At 39.2% G+C, this 21010-nt stretch overlaps 2 protein-coding genes across 2 annotated transcripts in view; one reads left to right on the plus strand and one right to left on the minus strand.

The window, feature by feature from the left end:
• LOC141800331 (ubiquitin-conjugating enzyme E2 E2) overlaps positions 1-6246 on the minus strand; it is a 54547-nt gene extending 48301 nt beyond the window's left edge. Inside the window, exons 1-3 of the mRNA XM_074682775.1 lie at positions 6094-6246; positions 3852-4035; positions 495-545 (exon numbers count right to left, since the gene is read on the minus strand). Coding sequence (XP_074538876.1) covers positions 495-545; positions 3852-4027 — 227 coding nt within the window. The 5' untranslated portion in view covers positions 4028-4035; positions 6094-6246. The remainder of the gene's footprint in view (positions 1-494; positions 546-3851; positions 4036-6093) is intronic.
• A 61-nt stretch (positions 6247-6307) lies between these two features.
• The window catches only part of znf385d (zinc finger protein 385D), a 293782-nt gene continuing 279079 nt past the window's right edge, over positions 6308-21010 (plus strand). Inside the window, exon 1 of the mRNA XM_074682772.1 lies at positions 6308-6533. Within this exon, the coding sequence (XP_074538873.1) occupies positions 6519-6533 (15 nt within the window). The 5' untranslated portion in view covers positions 6308-6518. The remainder of the gene's footprint in view (positions 6534-21010) is intronic.

Consider the following 21010-nt stretch of genomic DNA (forward strand, 5'->3'; position numbering starts at 1 on the left):
CTCCCTTTCTCTTTTTGTCAAGAGAGACTGATGCACGTGCGCCGTGACCGTATCTCTTCCTCAAAGGCCTGAGAGCTGCGGCAGCAGCAGCACACAATAACCATTGTCTGCGGTAAATCCCCAGTAGAACCAAGCGAGGAGGGGGGTGTGCACGGGAGAATAGAAACAGGTTTTAAAGTCACACCGTGGCTCATTCTCCACCATTTCAGTCCAACCACAATACTACTATGATCTACAGCACGCTTTATGCAGCAACAACAACAACACCAGACTTCACCTGAGATTCCATCTCAAACAAAACACACAAACAACAGCAGCATTACGGGAGCAGAGACAAAAGAGAGCGCATTACAGCGTGGCCTTTCCTTTTGAAGACACGAGAGGCCTTGAGAGAAGCACATTTCTGCCGTCTACATCCATTACAGCTTCAGCGTGTGTACATAAAGGCTTGAGAGGGAGTGGAAGAATGCTTTGAAAAGATTACATCTTCTTACCTGCAGTTTGGAGGAGGGTCTAGTGTTATTTCTGCGAGCTCTTTTTGAATCCTGGAAGAGACACAGAGATGATGCTGTTAAACGTAAGTCAGGAGGGAAAAGTCTGGAGTGCATGAAGTCAGAGTTTCCAGTTTGTGATGAAGCAAATGTTGGAGCTTTTAAACCTGCAGCTGTTAACAACACTGACATTTAGAGTTATTCTGGTGCTGATAGCAGTACTCGATGTCTCCCATACGGCCTTAAGTGTGGGATTATGCATCAGTGACTATGCCAGTCTATGCATAGATCAAACACAATTCTCCTTTGCAGCTTCAAAACAGTAGCCTACACAGCATGTGTGCCTGTGCCGCCACCACAGATATATTATTCTGCTCCTGGCGACCACTCTTTCATTTCACTCGTAATGTGACAGCGAGTTGTTAGTGAGGAATGTCACATCACAGCTGAAAGGAGCACTGAAGGTCTGTGTGTTTTGGACTCTTTGGTGGACGCATCAAGAGAAGCCTGACACCAAAGTGCCACTGACATTAGCCAAAGTGGAAGCAGATGTTCTACTTGTTTTAAGGTAAGGATGCTTTGATTGTGCATCAGTCATTGGGCTTTTAACAGGAACCAAATTATCCTAAGAGGTTCACATTCTTCTTCAAAACAAATGAACAGCGTAATTAGAGCCAGGGACAACAATAATAAATGAGGGCCTGTGTCCACTAATAGCATTTTTTTGTGCTGTGGGCCAAAAGCAGTCCAGTATTTTCTGTGCACAGGATCTTAGGCCCTGTTTACACGACTACATTTCATCCACAGATGCTAAAACGCAAAGAAAAAAAATTCTGCGCTGAGGGACTGAAAATGCTGTAGTATGCATGCCAGGCCTGTAGTTGGCGCTATAACTGTCTTGTCCAGAAGCGGCTTTTGGTAGATCTCCACCGAAGTAGAGTTGGGCAGATCATCTGGTGTATTGGTGAATGCTAAGTGGAGCAACAGTCAGCAGATTCAGCAGGTTGAGCAGTACTGTTTACACGGCAATGGTGGCAAAAGTTTGCGTTTCAGGTCAGCTGAAACGCTATTTCTATGTCAACGAGAAGGCGAAAACGCAACAATACTTTTGCGTTTCATCCTAAAGCAGTTGTTGTGTAAATAGCTCCTTAAAGTGATACTCCGGGATGAAACAAGTTGGGTCCTATCACAAGGTTTAGTGCAGAAATTACCCCTACAGCAGTGTTTTTGTGCAGCAGAAGCCCAGGGCGCTCGCACCAATCACCCCCTCCCTGCTCCTCTGCCGGTTTCCTCTGCACTCAGACGGGGCCATATTTTACTTGACCAAAAACACAAATAAACAGACTCCCACCGAAAAAATCTGATATCGGTCTGCATTCATGCTTTATTTAGAGAATTTTCAGTGCATTACTCACACACAAAAACACAGCTAAATAAGGCTCTAGTCCTCATCGTGTCTCTTGGTCCTGGCAGACTACCTGCATTTGTTTATATCTGGCACGCTGCGCGCCCGGACTGATACACTAAGCAGCGAGCACCTCGTAGCCAGCTGTGGCTCTGCAGCGGAGGTAGCGCCGTTTTACGACACGATGAGGACTAGAGCCTTATTTAGTGGTGTTTTTGTGTGAAAGCAACGCGCTGAAAATTCTCTAAATAAAGCGTGAATGCAGACTGATATCAGATTTTTTCGGTGGGAGTCCGTTTATTTGTGTTTTTGGTCAAGTAAAATATGGCCCCATCTGAGTGTAGAGGAAACCGGCAGAGGAGCAGGGAGGGGGTGTTTGGTGCGAGCGCTCTGGTCTTCTGCTGCACAAAAACACTGCTGTAGGGGTAATTTCTGCCCTATACCTTGTGATAGGACCCAACTTGTTCCATCCCGGAGTATCACTTTAAGTGTCACTTCCCCCTCACTCAACAATCAAAATATAGAAAGGAGCAGGACCTTGGACACCAAATTTGTCAACAATGACTTCTAAGTCTATCCAGAAAATGAACCAAGCACACTTATCTAACAAGAGTAAAATTTTAGGTCATAAACAACACAGTTTTCCTGATTTTTTTGTGAAATGCCCCTAATTAAAAAAATAATAAGGAGGATGGAAAGCATTTTAAAGCAGACTTAAGTTTCCACCTTTGGTAAGGATAAGCACTGCCAGACAACTTCCCTCATCTAGGAACAGGGAGCTCCAAAGAGAGGCACTCTGAAGTTTATGTTGTGTGAACTGCCAGTGCAAAAAGCATGCTGTTAGTGGACACAGGCCCTAAAACAGTTTGATATTAAAGGCTGGTGTTTTCAAGTCGAAACGAAAAAGAGAGTCCATACAGACTTCATCTTTTATTTCTATGCCTTTGTTCTCTGAATGCATTTGCCCAAATTGTAGTAAAAGTTTGTCATCAGCCAGGCAGAGCAATAATATCAGTCTCATATTTGATTAACATGGGTAAAATAAGAATAAAGCTAGAACCTTCTGAGCTATTAGCTTCTAACTTCAAAATAATGCAGGCTGTAGAGATGAAAGAATGAAATCAGACCAACTAACCAAGCGACTGACAGTCTTTTATGGTCCAAATAAAGTCTTGTAGTTTATAAGTGGCATCACAGCGTTTCATATGGAGCAGAAAAATCAGATGAAGCCATTATTCCAGTTTGAATAAACTAAGACTTCATCTCCCTCATTGCATTCATTTGTCCGTGGTGCACAGAAGACATTAAAAAGCTGCCTCAAGCGTGAGAATAAACATGCCTGCTACGAGAATTTCTCAGAAAACTGTGCAAAATGATGACTCAGACTATGAAGGGCAAGTGAGTGCAAACGCTGCTTCTAAACTCACATTAATACAAACACACTACTTCAGACAACAGTGAGTCCGCTCTGTGTAGCACCGAAGGCCCTCGTAGTTTAAATGAAGGACACACAAAAGAGAGATGATCATAACATCAGTCGTTGTTATAAAAAGACTCAGCGGCCTGAGACAACCCTGTGCTCATGCTGTTGCATAATTCTGTCAGCGCCTGTCTTTTTTTTGGAGGTAAGTGCTAAGACTGGTGGAGGAAAGTGTTGGTGGTGGTTGTGGTGTATAGGAGATGAGAGTGCTGCAGAGCTCACGGTGAATCTATTCAAACAAACGGGCTGAAATCTCTTTTTCAAATGACAGCATCGACACACGAGCGACGAGCTGTGTGAGTTACCCTCTTCTGTGGGTTTAGTGTCACGCTGAATAGCATGGATGTTTGAAATGACAATGCCTGTGGGACTGTGGTTCTTTTTATATAACTTCACACCCTGGGGGCACATAGAGGAGGGGAGGCCTTTAGTGTAACAAACAAACCCCTGTGTAAACCCTGTGTTGTTCTTTTACCTCTTGGCACTCGTTGAAAGTTTAGCAGCAGTTTTACTTGAGATCTTAGTCTCCTTCTTTTTAGGTTGTGCTTGCTCCCGCTCCTGTTCAGGTGGTACCGATTCCCTTTGTTCAATATCCGAGCTTCCCCCGCTGGTGCTGGGGCTGTCGTCCGGTCTCTGCACTTCGCTGGACATCGTGGGCCCTGGAGGAGAAGCATAAAATGAGAAATATAAGCAAGTTGCCACTCGAGGAGATTTGAGTGAGCCACAGTAAGATGGGTTTATTTAATCATTGTACAGCTGGACGTCGAGCGGAGTTTAAACAGAGCTGGGGTGAGCACTGTGTGAGATGATGAAAAGACATTTGTCAAAGCCTGCAGTGCTGTGGATTACACATGTGTAGGACCCTTGTTAAAGGGGATATAATGAGCCATTCACCTAATGATCTACTGGAGGGTTTATATATGACAGGCTAATTGTTTAAAAGCTTTATATGAGTAGCTGTACTGGCTTAGGTTTACAAAACAGACATTTGACCTTGTAACAATCCTTTTCAACTTTTCAATTTCTTGGGCTTGGACTTTAACGTGTTAATTATGTTCAATTGATTGCAGAAAAAATGTTGCATTAAAGAAAACACAGCAAGTTCCCGACAAACAAGATGGCGGGAACAGATAATACAGCCTTGCACGGCCTAGTGGTTGGGAAATTTGCATATCGCTGGAACAATTCTGGTCTCACCTGAATACGGATGCCAAAGCTACCTCGTGTGCGAGCAAGCAGTGTCGCCAACCTACACTCAAGTTTACAAAAAGTCCTTGAAAAACTTTAATTTGTTGGTTGAACTTTGCGATGCACCAATGTTCCTTTGATTTCTCTTTTCATTTTAAAAGTATATTTAATTGAAAATGAATATTATTTTGTTTTACCCTTTGTATGCAGCTATTTGTTGATTCAGTCATCTACCAAAAACCATCTGAACTTGCTTCTTGTGCCTTATACTTACATCCTTTCAAACAAATTTGGTTTACCAAAACCTGTGAATACTTAAATTAATAACTACTGATTTCATCATTAATGTTTTTTGTGACACTGTACGTTTATATTTTGAATATGTGTGTGTGTCCTTATTCTGTATATTGAAAGAAACCTGAGCTACAAGCTTGAAATGTGCCTGACAAACCAAAACACATCACATTTACAGTAGACTGAATGTTTTATGCCTCCTCTAAATGTATTTTCTGGCATTGTTTGTCTGCTTTCATGTCTACAATCGATAATACAACACTTGATATCTATCAAACTGGATTTGGTCGTAAAGTAATAAACATCACCTTCGTGGCAAACAAGACACGACACTTGAAAATGACGAGACCGTCCGTTAAGTACAGACTGATATTATTTTAGATTAATTCAACTAAACAGAGGGAAAATATTCGATTAAAATAGAAAATGTTTGGTAGAAATGTAAAAAAAAAAGCTGTTGGGTGTGTAGGAACTTAAAGCGATGAAGTGAAGCGGCGGACAGCTCGCCTTTCCCGGGGGGCGTTTCGCGGGGATGATAGGGACATCAACGGCTGAAACGTAACCGGTTCAATAACCGTTGGGGATACCGGGGTCGATGCGGAGACGTTACAGTCCCCACAAATAACAACACAAACAAGTTGGGACGCTTTTGTGAAATCATACTCGACTTAATTGATCGGTCAAACCGTGTGGGTCAACATTTTAGAGGTTGGAAACACAATAGGGGTCGAATTGGGGGCTGAAACCGAGCCGTCCTACGAAAGCGTTCATAAACACAACGAGGAGCTAGATTACGTTATTCCAACGCCCGCGGAGGAAGTGGAAAGTAGGGTGCGTTAGATTACCGCCTTGGGGTGTTTTAAAATCAGACTAATGAAGAGAAAACCAGGCCTCTATGTTTTAAACTCAATGAGAAAATACGCATAGATGAAGGCGTTTCTGCCCCGACTCGTCCGACACAGGCGCAGGCGGCGGGGCTGATGGAGGACAGTGAACCGCCGGGGGGAATGTGCGGATCCTCGCCGTTTCTGGAGTGTCCACATTGTACGTTTGAAGAGCAGTGACCCTGCCTCGGCACAAAGGGAGGCTCGTCCCACACATCCACCTCCCCCCTTCTTTCCTCCTCCTCCTCCTCCTTCTTCTTCTTCTTCACTGGAAAACGACACTTTTCACGGGACATTTACTTACTTTTCACGAATCTAAGAGGCGCGGCTGAATGCGTGTGTCGATATTACCTGGCGGCTGGCCGTCGATGCTGCAATTCGGCGTCGTAATCCCAAGGTACCGAAAAAAGTATATCCTCACACGGCCGTCTGCTCGTTCCCGTGTCCTAGCTATTTAACTGGAGGTAGCAGCAGCAGAAAAGCGATTACAGAAAACTGAGGCAGCCCCGGACCGCCTCCACGCGCGCTCACGATCAACCAGCACTGCTCGTGCACGCGAGCTGCATTGGCTACAGAAGTGGCCTGTGCAAGGCCATGGTCTGAAGCTTAATGAATTAACCGAAACGCTTCAAGTAAAGGACAGCAATGTTGACACGGTCACGGAAAATGGCCCATCCTCATTCATTCCTGTGCAGTGGTAGCCAAAGAGTCTCTTAGGGGTGAAAGTAACCAAAACAACACTGGTGTAAGGGCAGAGAAAGTCCTGCTGCTGAGAAATGCTCCAAACCCAGGTAAGGCATCAAACTATATTTTTCCAACATAAAGGAAGTCTTGGTGATAGGAGAATTCAAGGCATCAAAAGTACTTTTTTTTTTATCTCTGTGAATCACTACAGAGCCTTTGTGACACTTAAAAGCCTCAATCAATGCGCTCCTTAGAATTTTCTCCTAAGAACTTTGAGAGTATGTCAAGTTTCTACCCTGAAGGGCAACAAGAAAGTATGACCAGAAACATTTATCAGACTTAACAAGAAAACATTTGAGCACTGCTGTCCTCTCAGCTTGTTTGGCATGTTTTTTTTTCTCTTTTTTTTTCTCTGTATTTTGTCCACTCAAATGCACCCTGAAGGTTACTACACTACATTTTCTCAATTTTAAAGCAGTTTGTATGGTTCCTAAGCATGTGTTCTCTACTGGATAGGCCTCAAGGGTGTTGTTTTATCCACAATTCAGCATGGACAGGCTCTACAACAAGGGTCTGCATGCAACCTGTGGCTGTGGAGCCTGATGCAGTGGCTCCTTGTAGCTGAATCTTTTTTTTTTAAATAAATATTTTTTATTTTTCTTACAGAGGGTATTGATACTTAAAACACTACAGCTAAATAAAATCATGGGTTAATACCTTGTTGAACTAAATATTCATCACATCTGGCAATAAAGCCTGCCACCGCTCTACTTCACCTCCTACGACACCAACAGCCCACCAACTTTCCATGCACCTGCGGCTAACCTCAAGTTTTAAGATAACTGTATCTTCCAAAGGACAAATCTGACAAAAAATACAGATTTTAAATCTGTGTGGATGGATTCATTTAACTGCTAACATGACGACTTAATATACATGCTTGATATGCGACAGGACATAAGCAAACAACAAAAAATGATGAGTTGACGACATTACTGATGTATGTTATCAAATTCAAGCACCCTGAAAAAATGTTTAAATTTTGACAAATTTTTAAAATTTCAAAATTATGACAACTTTTTTAATTTCTGCATTTTTTTTTAACTTCTGAAGTTTTCTTTTTTTTTTTTAATTTTACCATTTTATGAATATTTTGTGATTTTTTGAAATTCAACAATTTTTGAAACTTTGAAAATTCATTAAGTTTCAGAAATTTTGCAGTTTTTTTTATTTTTTTTCTTTTGCAATTTTTTGCACATTTTTTGTATTTTCATTTTTTTTTAAATGTGAACAATTTTTTTCATTTTTGCAAAATTTTCAAAAATTCAATTTTCTTTTCTAAGTTCATTAAAAATAAAAAGCTATGACGTCGCATGAACAATTTCATAAATTCAAAAAACCTCTCGTCCAGATAATCATTTACTAGATTTCAACTATGTATAGAAATGTAAACATTTTAGAGTCTTCTTGTGAAGATAAAGTAGTTTTTGTGGCTCCGGTATGATTTTAATCCAGGTATGCTGATGCAAAATGACTCCTTTGAAACTAAAGATTGTACATTTTTGTCTTTATTGACTTCAGAAGGCACAGCATCATTATATTTTATATTTGCTGGGTCATAGCTTGAAAATGCACCACATGTTGCCTTTTATCCTACATTAAGGATACTTTACCCATAGGTATATTTACCCTCTGTTATACACGGCTGTACTTTGTGTAAACACTCCTGTATTAGCTCTAACAACTAGCAATTATGCATAACTGTAACTAATCATGATAAGGTTTGTTCATGACTGCATGATGATTTTCAGCTCTTCAGGATCATTCAGTTAAGACATAAAATTTTGATATAGATAAAAAAAAAAAAAAGGGGGGGGGACACTGGCTTAAAGCTCCTTTGAGGGAAATCAAGTTGCTTCACTTTTGGCGCCCTCCTGTGGGCCAAACAGTTACTTCTACTGTTCCCTGGTTTTATCCTGTGCATGCAAGCCATGATTCCTCCACCGCCTTCTCAGGAGTCTGATGTTTTACTTATCGTAAATAGCTGCCTTGAAAAGGGTAGAAAAAGTCCATTTCTGCAGCTTACTGATAATCACTTCATTTGATAAAATTCAGCTTTTCTCTCAAGATTGGTTTGAAATTGTGAATCAAGTCAAATCTGAGCAAGTTCTGCACAGAAGCTGCTTTGACAGTGTGCACAGTGTGAAGTAACAGACACACACAAGGCTGTGCACCTCAGATTTTGCAAATGACAGAGACACTTTTAGCTTGAAAAGAGGAACTGAAAAACTCAATGCTGTCAGATGATTCTTTTGACACTCTTTTGTGGTATGCAGAGCAAGAGATTTTTTTTTTCACCATGCAAGTGAAATGCAGAAATTTCACACCCATTGTCACATTGTCATTGGGGAAAAAAGCAACTGTAAAAGCAACGTGAAGGTACAACTTTAAGAAAGATGTGACCAGTCAGTGGCTGACAGCTTTGTGCCTCAACTACAACTGAGAAGTTTGTTTTCTTTCGTTCAACTCACAATATTTAGTGATAGAAGAAGTTTTAAAAAGGTCTGGTTTGTAAGAGATATCTGCATACTGGCAAGCTGATCATCCATAAATCAAGAGACATCTCTGTTATTCTTCCAACTGCAGCAGAAAAGTCAATGCATGAATTAAACTCTTTGTTTAATGATTCTCTTAGTTCAAACATCACTTTGCCAGCGCAGCACTTTCATGGAATATTTAAAGAACTGAAGTACTGAAATCCTTTTAAACCATTTTTCTCCACACTTTATCATGAACTCACAGGGCAGATAATATTTAAGCCCACACTTTCCAATCCATTGTCTTCAAATAGTCAAACAGAAAAAGAAACTGGGAACGGATCCAGTTTGCAGACATTACTGTTGCCATTAGCTCTGTCTAATAGCCTTCAACCATCTGTACAGTGATGTGCATATTATTACACTCCTCACAAAGTCTGTCTGTCGTCTAATGGCCATTCAATCAGACCTTCACTCATCACTTTACTTGTGAATTACCAGACATATTTCCTCTAATGAAATTCAATGCCAGCTTTGGAGTGTTACCTCAGTTAAACTGACAGCCTTCATGGACAAATACCACACAGTCAATGCAGGAATCGCGTACTGCCCTTGAAAACTCACAGGTTCTATTGTACTCAGCACATAAAGAATACACCGTTTACTCACGGTTAAGGTTAGTTCAATGTCTTGTGTTAATGCTTTGTTACATTTTCTCTGCTTTTCCAGCCTGATTATCTTGCGTAGAGAGCTACAGCATTTTTCAGTCAGTCATCTGTTTAAAATGAAATGACTAATCCAAACTAAACTTCCTCTGGAAAGTTAACACTCGAAAATAAATAAGAATAATAAGTAACTGTTCTAATAGAAAGCATGTTAGAGAAAAATTTGTGGGATGAAAGTCTGAATTAGGGTAACTTTTCAGGATGTGCCAACTTTTTTTTTCAAGGAGGTCTTATAAACAGATATTTATCATATAACAAGACATTTAGAACAAGCACAAGGTGGATAAAAAAACAGACAAAAAAGTAAAAAAAATGAGTAAAACTAAGAAAAATACAAAAGAAATGGACGAGGAATAGCAGAAAAAAGTAAACACTAGAGATATGGGGGGAAAAATAACAGGGAACACACAGGAAAAAATAAAAGAAAGGAAAACAAAAAATAAGAATAGAGGAAAAACTAGAAAAAGGAAAACTAGGGAAAATAAAATAAAAACATAAATAAATAGATAGATAGATAGATAGATAGATAGATAGATAGATAGATAGATAGATAGATAGATAAAATAGATAAAATAGATAAATAAATACATGTATAAATAATCAACTAAATAAATAAATAAATAAATAAACACAAGAAATATAGAAGAAACAAATAACGTGGAACACAGGAAAAAATAAAAGAAAGGAAAACAGGAAATAAGAATAGAAGAAAAACTAGACAAAGAAAAATAATGGGGAAAAGAAAATTGAAACATAACAAATATTAAAAAATAAAAGAAAGAAAAAATATAGATAAATACATAAATAAATAGAAATAAGAAAATAAATAAATAAAAAATAACCAACTAACCAAATAAATAAATAAATAAATACAAGAATAAATTAGATAAAAAAATAAAATGAAAAATACATTATTGATTACAGTTATGATATATTAATATTGCATCCTTGGGGACATCTTTTGTTTTCATATAGTCTCTGGCCCTGATCCAAGCATTTCTCCTGTTCACCTCATTATTTTAATATCTGTTCTGTTTCACACAAGGCTCTGGCTGTAATTAATATATCCTTTCTGTTTGATGAAATTGTATTTAATTTGTAAATAGGATTTATCTGATATTCCTTCAGCCTGTCCTCTAGCTATGTATTGTATGCAGTGAATGTGTGCAGCATTATTGCCTTAGGCGAATTCCCCCATAGGGACAATAACCTATCTTATCTTCATAAACCAGCTTAAGCAGTTTGTATTCCCCTGAGTTTCTGAGTGTTTAATGAAGACTGTTTGCATGTGAAGTTACTTACAACCTCCTTACCAAGCATGAGTAATTTTGCATTAAGTAAATAAATACTTGTATGATGTAGACTCCTGCTTAGACACATCAATATTCAGCACATGTCATCTCACATGCTTACATTTTTCCAAAACAACAAAAACACAGACATGATTTTAAACTGCAGAGATGAAAAACTGAAACTGAAACCACAATCAGTGATTTATTTACACAGGCAGTGCTCATTCACTTACACATATGAATTTGTAATCGATGTACTGACAACAGAAAAGACTTCAAATTGAAGCGGGATGTATAATAACAACAAAAAGCACTTGCAAACCTGCCAAGAGTGTCTGTATTTATTCATTTGTAATCTTGTACTCTCACTGTGTTTTTCTGTGTTTATCTGTGTTGTCTTTGAAGCGTACTCCTGTTTCTGAAGTGACCCAGATTCCCTGTAGGCATTATTAAAGTGTCATCTGATGTAATTCAGCACATTTGTTTCAGCTTTAAACATTCCTACTGGTCTTATTTACATGAAATTATTCTCCTGTCACAAGCGGGGAGCCCTGGGTGGAGGGTCTGCAAGCTGTGGCTTCACTTAACCACTATTTGATAACCGTCATTATGTTAAACACAAGCAGTTTAAACAACGTAACTGCAACCATATGACTGCCACTTCCGTTTATGGCTCACTCTAGAGGCCCTCTTTGAGACACAGGGATGTACAACTCTAACTCTATTTAAAAAAATAATAGTTTAGATTTCCATTTTATGACAAAATATTGCAAAATGACTTTTTTATTCATTCAATCAGATGTGCACTCTTCTTGCAAAGGATATCAGGCACCGAAATGAAATTGAAACATCTGGTTGGTTTTCAGAATAAAACACTCAGCAATGATGAGAGATCATATTTCACTTTACTACAACAACAAACTGTCACATTAAGCTAAGCTAGATTGAGATTCAGATTCAGATTCAGAATATTTATTGTACCCTTGGGTAAATTCAGTTTACAGTGAGTGAGTTCTCTCATATTAGACACACAAAACAACACAAGACAAAGTGAAAGTGACAACAGTGCTTAGGCTAAAAGAACAAGGAGGACGGCTCCTAGATCAAAAGCAAGATAAGTTAAAACATCACTGGATAAAAGAAGGCCTAAAATATGTCAAACCAAGCTAAAAGATAAGTATGTGCCATTCATAAAAACAATATGAAAGAAACAGTACAAGGAATAAATAAATTAATGAGGTTAAGTTGCATTTTCTCTCATTTGTTTCTCTCATTCAAGCCAGGCCTGGAATAAACAGAGTAAAGGTTTTTAGAGGGGGTGAAAAACATGGTCAGATGCTGAAACTGATAAATGTCAATTGGTATAACCAATTTTTCCCATTAAAAAATTGATATTGTCCACTAGTGGTTGTGAATAAGATTTTAGCAGTCTACTATTCTGTAAAAATGAAATATGAAATGATTTTAAACCAACTTTCCCAAAAATAGAGAAAAAACTTTAATGTCTACAGCATTTTTACTCACTCAGTACAACAAAACCAGTATTATCAGGTTCAGAAATAAAATATCTTAAATATCCTTTTAAGATAATATGTCATAAAAATAACTTATTTAATCAATAAACTTGCATAACTTCTAGGGAGGTGAAATATTTCATTCTTGTCATGCTTTTGTGGTTACACCATTTGACTATTAACAGGACTGATTTAACTGGTTAAGAATGGTAGAAATGTAATATAAAACACTACAAATCCAACAAAAATGCAAACTACACATTTAAACTAACATATAACATGTTGTTTTAACATACTTAAAGCATTTTTTTGATACTAACTCTTATTTGTCACCATCCCAAGGCTAGTAAAGCCAACATAGATAGGAAGAGTCTCTTCATTGAGGTGGACAGCACAGGATATCCCCAGTCATGTGACTTCACTTTGCTGTTTTGTGTCAATTCAAGAGATGAACAAATACAGGAGGCAATCGCCCGGCTGTCCTAGCATGTGTTCTGTCATTCAGCAACACTTGGCTCTTGGTACAGTTTTGTTTACTTTTGCTGCCAACTGAATACTAAACTTGTCTAAATTGTATGATTCCACATTCGGGAGGTTTTGAGTTGTTAGACTAGAAAAGCACTCAGAGAGTGCAGACCTCCACCAAGCATATGGTGATTGTCATGCAACACTTAAGTCCTACTTTAATGTTATACTCCCTTTCTGCAGACTGTCTGCTACAATTTGGTGTTAGTTGCAGGTTTGTTCGATAGTTTGTTACCTGACAGAGTTGAAAATTATGATGACCCAGTACATATTTCATATTCCAGATCTTAGTTTTCAGAATATTGCCAGGATCTGGATCATACTTTTACATCTGTCAGAAATGATGGTGACCTTGTCTTGTATTGTTTTGCAAAGCAATCCGACCATTTATCTTGGAGCTATATACACATATGGTGAAAACGGCCCTATATCACAATGATAAAGTATCCTTTAAAAAAGTCCTGTCACCAGACAGTGATCCGGATCACCTGCAAAATTTAATCACTTCTTCCTTTTGCCAATTTGATAATTTCCTGAAAATTTCATCAAGATCCATTGGCTACTTTTTGAGTTATGTTGTTCACAGACAAACAGACAATCTCCCAAAAACATAGATAGATTAGATTAGATTAGATTGGAACTTTATTAATCCTTTGGGAGGGTTCCCTCAGGAAATTCAGATTCCAGCAGCAAGTATCACTGTAGTACAAAAAAAAGATGTGCAGAATAGATAAGAGTAGAAAGAAGATAAATAAAAACACAGGTTCTATACAGCAAAATACAAAATAAATACAAACAATAGCAATAATAATAATAATAAAAATAATAAAAAATACTGGCAATAATAATAATAATAATAGTGTCAATATTAGTAATAATAATAATAATAATATCAATAATAATAATAACAATAACAATAATAGTAATGATAGTTATAATAATAAAAATAGTTATAGCAGCATCAATGGGGATTATGACAGCAGCAGTTAAAGTGACATTAGGAAATAAGTTACAGCAATAAACTCAGGGTTGTTATTGCAGTCAGTTGGGATTATTGTGGACATAACCTCCATGGTGGAGGTAAAAACTGTACTGACACCTCACACTGTAGACAAATATTTGGACAGATAACCAGTTCTGATATACCCCTTTTTTGTTACATTCCCTGGTCACTGGGGCTGGCAACCTAGAAACTGAATCTGGCTCAGGGTCGTATCTTGTGTGGCCAGCCTTAGTCAACCTTTGTGCTATCAACAGGCAAAGAGGTTGAGTTGCTAAGAAAGATAAGCTACTCTGACCAAAATCTTTTTTTTTTTGTACCAGGCTGTGAACATGTTTATTTGTTGCTGTAAAGATCGCCTTTTTAGAATAGGTGTGTATGTGGTTTCTGGCATTTCTGGACCTACCCTCTAGTGGACACTCAAGGAATCACAGTTTTAACTCATCAACTGACTTCATTTCTCTAAACCAGGGAGTGGTGTTCATAATAAGCTGTGGCTTTCTGATCCCAGCCAAATTGAACACCAAGAAGATTTTCCACCCACATCAGATCACAGTGTGAGGGAATATCTTTTGGGAAATTGTACATTTCAGACACTGGAAGGATCCTCTCAAAGAGCTTTGAACTTGTTCGTCTGGTTTTTCCTTTGAGGAGCCATTCGTCTAAATGTTTCCCCTGTTGGTCGAGGCATCGAATGAAACACCAAACCATTTTCTCAGTCAATCATAATAACCCTCTGTGGCACATCAGCCAAAAGTACACACTGTAAATATGAAGCATGCTGGAGCCTTTATTGTCTGGATTAATTATCCTTATAGTCAAAGAGAATGGCTCAGTGGAAGCTCTGTTCTTTTCTCTCGCCTTTTCAAGAGACAGTCTGCTGAGATCTGTAGGAACGCCTGAGGGGGAGAAAACTAGGAGGAATAAATTGTTCAATAACTGGCCCCAGTCCATCTCAGGCTTATCCATTTTTATGTGAAATGTTGGATCATAACAGCTCTGCTAGGCCTTTTAAGAAAAATTTCCTTGGATCAAAAATAAATCACCATGCTCCAATAATCTTCACTGTTTTATTACATATAGAAAACGATATACTTAACGAGAGTCTCACAGACTAATAAAGGAGACAGAGAATCAGATGATGGCAAAGAAACGATCCAGTGAGGAAATGATAATGTGTGAGACGTGTGGGCATTGAGAAAGTAACAAGTACTGTTTCCTGATGAGTTTTCAAGCCTTGAATCCTCTTCACAACTTTGAAGGAGTTTGAAGTGGACACTCACCTGCTTTAAGTCTCTGCTTGTTGTCTGTCTGTCTCCACTTTAGCAGCTCAAAAAAAATGTTCACACAAGTGGAGACTGAAGGAAGTAATCATGAAAACAGCAGTGTGTAGATTTCTTACAAGCTTTCCCTCCAACCTCTGAAGCTCTTCAGCAAAGGTTGAAGCTGTTTGACTCATTAACACGTCCACAGCTCACCACATTAAGGCTTAAAGGGGTTACACTGTTAGCCTCAAGCAGTGTTGTCACTTTGTTTGGTTTGCTAATCCTGTTTGTCTTCTTGCTGTTTATTTTGTCTGTAAGAGGAGGCTGACTCACTGAAAGAAAATATCCTTTGTGTACAAAAAAAAAATTAACCTTATCTAACCCAACCAATTGGAATTTATCCACTGGATCTTTCCATTCCTAACCTAACTTATCAGATCCAATCCTCAAAGAATGGTATAGTAAGGCCCTGTTTACATGACGCCGAAAACGGTCGATTCCGCAAACATGTTTTTGCCTTCCGTTTAGACGAGACCACATTGCGTTTTAAGTGAATATGCAAACTTTTGAAAATGCTCCCCACAGTGGAAAGATCTGAATCCGCTCCTCCATCCAGCTTCGTGTAAACACAGAGCGGAGCGTCTCAGGGTGACGCTGACGTCACCGCATGCGCACTCGCAGTTTCAGGACGCGGACACACTGGCCAATCATGCCGTGCCTAAGCACGCTTCAGCCATAAAGCACGTTTGGAATGGCCAGTGTGACCGAAACTGTGCCGTGCTCAAGCACGATTCCCTTCCGTGCTTCGGCACGCTTGGTAGAGGTGGGCTTCGGCACGGTTTACCTCATGCACGAGCACAAGCACGCGGATAGCGCGTGCGATCCATTATGTAAAATCACCGTGAGCGCATCTCTCGACAGTCATTTTAAACAAAGCAGGGGTGTTAGAGGGCTGTGTCGGGCGAAAAACGACTTAATATAAGTCCAAAAGTCTCTAAAGTTGTAGCAGTGCTCTCTGTGTCTCATTGTGCTGACGCTGATGAGATCGCGCTTCATGTAAACAAATGCTTCACGATGATGTAGGCGGGCTGTGCGCGTGTCTGATACCCGCTAAAGTCTGGTTCATATTGGGGTAGTGTGACCGCCGGCCGTACTCTCCAGCTGGGGATTGGCGCTGCAGGGGGGAATCGTTGCGGGAGTCTCCGTGTAAACAGGGCCTAAGTGACCATCAGGATTAGCTAATTATACTCATTCAGACACTGCTTACCAGCAGTGGGAGCAGTTTGAAGTCTGTCTTGACCGGGTCACACTAGCCATCTAATTCGCAACCCTATAGTCCAGTTCCTTTGGCCCGTGACTTGACTTCAACTGTGCTGTGCACAGACTTGATTAATTTCTCTGCTTTGGCCACTTTAGAGAGGTGTGCTTCATCACAGTTCACTCTATGCACGAGCACAGTCACACAGACATTTAATCTATGACGTATGATTGCCACAACCACTTCTTTCTGCAATAATTTTAGGCAATGATTGGGGTGTTAGAGGGCTGTCATTTAAAAATGACTTAACATAAGCTAAAACGGGGGGCACTCGTGCTTGAGTAAGGCACAGTATGGATGGCCATTATGATCGCATCCTGAGGCATGTGACTAAAGGAGTCGGGATCAAGCCCCTGACCTTTGAGAGACAATTGAAAGACTACGACTCCTAACCTAACCAAACCTCCTATAAACCTATCCTTACCTCACCCAAAGAAACCTAAACTAATCTAACCTGACCTCTCCTCATCTCACCTAAACCAGTCTTTCCATCCTATCCCAACTTTCCTTTCCTAACAATAGCCACGTTTACAGGTACCCAAATATCCTGCTTGCATTTGGTTTATTTGCTCAAACCGAAAGAATTTAACCTTTGTATAGACCTCATTCTGTAAGAAAAGTGCCAATTTGTATGGACATTAAATCGGTTTCACAGGGGTGGAATATTCCTTTCCCCAAACCGATTGAGGTATCATGTATCCACTCAAATGGAAAGTTGTCAGGGTGCGTACTTTCAGCGCATGCTCAGATATGACGTAAGACGCAACTAGAGACTTTCCTCAATTTGTTTACATTTGTTTAAGTTTGTTTGCGCATGCTCCATTGACAATTCTGTTCGATTAAAGCATAGCATGTAGACCAGAGATTGGAATATTCCTTTCCATGTATACTATTATTTTTGGAAAAGTCATTCAGAAAGATTCCATTCGGAAAGGCGAAAAACTCCTCATGTAACCGTGGCTAATGCCAAACCCAACCTCTTCTGCCTGCCAGTCTTGATCCAGCCCAACCTAACCTCTTCTTATTTCACATAATCCAACCCCGCCTCACTTACCCTAACCTTGCAAAACCTAACCAGACTTCACATGACTTAATTGAACCATACATGAGCCATTACTACCTTACCCCACCTCACCTAACCTAAATTTGGCAATCCTAACCCTCATAATCCAGTTTAAAGTGACCACATCAAACCTAACCTAACCTATCTTTGCCAAATCTAATCTCTTCTAATCCAACTTTACCTTATTGTGCAATTCTAACCTCACCTCAAACAACCTAACCTGAATAACCCCATTTAACCAAACCTAACCTGGCCTGCACTAGCATGGCCTAATCTAACTTTATTTAACCTAACCTTTCTTAACTAGACTTAAACTCTAACATACCTAACCTAAGATATACCTGACCTAACCTTACCCATCACTCATCACCCTGTGATCACCTAACCCAATCTTATCCACCATAACTAAACCAGACTCAGTCTTACCATACCCCAACCCATCCTACCTAGATTTACCCAACCTGACCTTTCCTAAATTTTTACCAAACCTATTCTACCAAACTGATTCTATTCTAATTAAACCTTACCTAATGTACCTATTCGTACCTTACTGTAGCTCAACCCAACCTGAAAATATTCTGGGCCCTAACTAGAATTAATAATCATGATTAAGGTTGAGAAATCCCTGCGTTGACTGCACAAATATGACAGATACCAGACCCGCTGAGTGGTTTGTTCGGTTATCCAGTTTTCACTAACACATGTTTACACAGACACAAATAGATCTGACACATTTCTTTAAGTATTTTATCCTTCACACACACAAACCATATTGGACAAAGTGATCCATTTTTTCCTGCCATGATAACACTTGATAAAAGGTCAGAGGGATAAAGTTATTACATTACGTCCTCTGGGGACCATAAATGTCAGGACCAAATGTCACAGCAATCAGTTCAATAGTTGTTGAAATATTACAGTAAAAACGGCCAAAGAACAACCTCATGTTGACACAGTAAGGCCTGAGAGGATTAACAAAGTATTAAAGATACATCATCTGGGGGACATGTTTAAGTTACAATCCATAACATAGATGTTTGGAGGTTTTGGTGAATAATAAAGAGGCAGCACTTGAAGAAAACCAGTCAGAGCCATTGGCAGCACATGTGCAGCCAGAGCCTGCGCAGTAGGGATTCTGGGAGAATCTGAGTGGAGCTGGGTGACAAAAATAATAATATATTTTTTTTCTTTTAAGAGTCTAAACACTTCTTGACTCTACCTCCTGGCATATCTTACTATCCCTGAAAAAAATACACAAGAACAGCAGCTGTCGATCATCATTAAAAGTGACATAAAACCTTGTTTTAAATCTCTTATAACAAATGAAAATGAAACCTTTCATTGAAAAGAGGACTTGAATACAAGGCAACCAAATGATATCTTTAAATCACCACAATAATTGGACGTGAGAAGCATTTGTACGATATGTATTTATTTTTCAAAGTTTGACCACAGCTCATCTGGAATGACTGGGGAGCTAGATTTTTTTTTACCTATAATGCAGCCAGCCACCAGGGAGAGCAGTGCAGTTTCTGCGGCGACCTCACTTCGAGCCGAGCAAGATGACGTCCACTTTTTTTTTACAGTCTATGGTTAGATCATGAAAGTCATTGTGATTAATAGTGTAAGTAAATGGGACCAACTCACAAGAACAGCTTGTATTCACAAACAACCTGAGCCTCGAAAGTAGAAATTTTGCAAAACCTTTTGCTGAACAAGTGACTTTAGAGACAAAAATGGCAAACAATAAGGTGGTTGCCGAACTACACATCACTAGCTTCTAGGGGTGGAAGAAGAAATGGATGTATCAACCGACAGAGTTTACTTGTTGTCAGGTTACCCTACAGATACGTGGGAACACTGGGCTGCTCTGGCATTGGCCTGCTACTACAATGTTTGCTTGATGTTGCGTTTCAAACTGTAGTGTTGCGTAACTGTACTGATAAACATCTTACCTTGGTGCGTTGTATCCAGAAAAAAAGTTGTCTTGAACAAAGAAAATTTGTTTTGATCCGATCTCCATTTAATTCCAAAACAAACACATGCCTCGCTAAAAGTAATTTACGACGGTGTGCGTGAGACTCTGAGCCACAAGGTGGCGAGGGAGTCTCATTACAACACATCCTCATAGCATCTTTAAAAAGTTGTTTGGCATTGATACCCTGCAAAAAACTGAAATCTCAACAAGTGTTTTTGTCTTATTTTAAGTGAAAATTGTCTTATTAAGCTCAATATGAGCCACATTTAACTGACCAGTCCAGAAATATGTCTTGTTTCAAGTTATCAAACACAAAAATTTGCTGAAACTACAATAAAGTCTCAATCAAAGTAACTTTTCTCTTGTTCCATTGGCAGATCTTTTCTACTCAGATCTCAATTTTGTCTTTAAATAACTTGAATAACTTGAAAAAAGACATTTTTCTGGACTTATTTGGTGAATGTGGCTCATATTAATTATTCATTCTAAAAAGACATTTTGCACTGAAAATCACTAGCTTCTAGGGGTGGAAGAAGAAATGGATGTATCGAAATATTAGGATTTCTTATTTGATGATTTTAAATCAGGATTTTTTTTCATTCAAAAATCTTTTTTTTTTCTTCAATTTTAAATCCTTCATTTTAGTTTTTGTTTATAAGCTTGGTTGGGAAAAAGTTGAGGTATCAGACCCTCTGAATAAATAAAAAAAACTGACTCATGTAATGTTCACTTTTGGGGAGGAAATATGGCTCCTGATATAGTCTGTAGACATCACCATCATCATCCTTCAACTTTTTCACATAGTCTGGTCTTCAAAAGCCAAACTAAAAATCACAAAATTAAAAATATAGATGAAACACAGCTTAAATTGAATTGGCAGACCCAAAAATCGTAAATAATTGCACCTGAAGCTAAGGGTATTGTCCCAGCCCATGCAGAGCAGCATTTGAAGAAGCAAAAAAAATAGTTGTCTTCTTTCTGCAATATCCTGACTTTGAAAGTGCTCTCTGTATAATAGTCTTCCCCTGCATAACTTCACAGCCTATACGCATACATGTTTATCTGAACAGACATCTTGTGCAAGGTGGCCTTCAGCAACATGCTACCTCTGGGTCCTGCATGTTCCCCGTGTGCCACTGCTGCTCTCTGTCTGTGTGGGCAGTGTATTGATTGTTCTTTTTGTCTCTGGAGGTGTTTCAAGGATTTTTTCACGGTGAGATCAAAATAAATCAATTGATGCATTATAAAAAGAAAGACGGTTGTGCTGCTTGTGCCGTCTTTGAAGCTCACTCTGGTTGACAGGTTTGGTGCACAGTGTCAGCTCGGATCGGTCCGAGTGCGTAACATGCCACCCTCATTCTAATGAA

This window comes from Halichoeres trimaculatus, unplaced genomic scaffold (genome assembly GCF_033239565.1).
Source record: "Halichoeres trimaculatus isolate MK-OKI-2021-1 unplaced genomic scaffold, fHalTri1.1 fHalTri1_scaffold_12, whole genome shotgun sequence".
Lineage (NCBI taxonomy): Eukaryota > Metazoa > Chordata > Actinopteri > Labriformes > Labridae > Halichoeres > Halichoeres trimaculatus.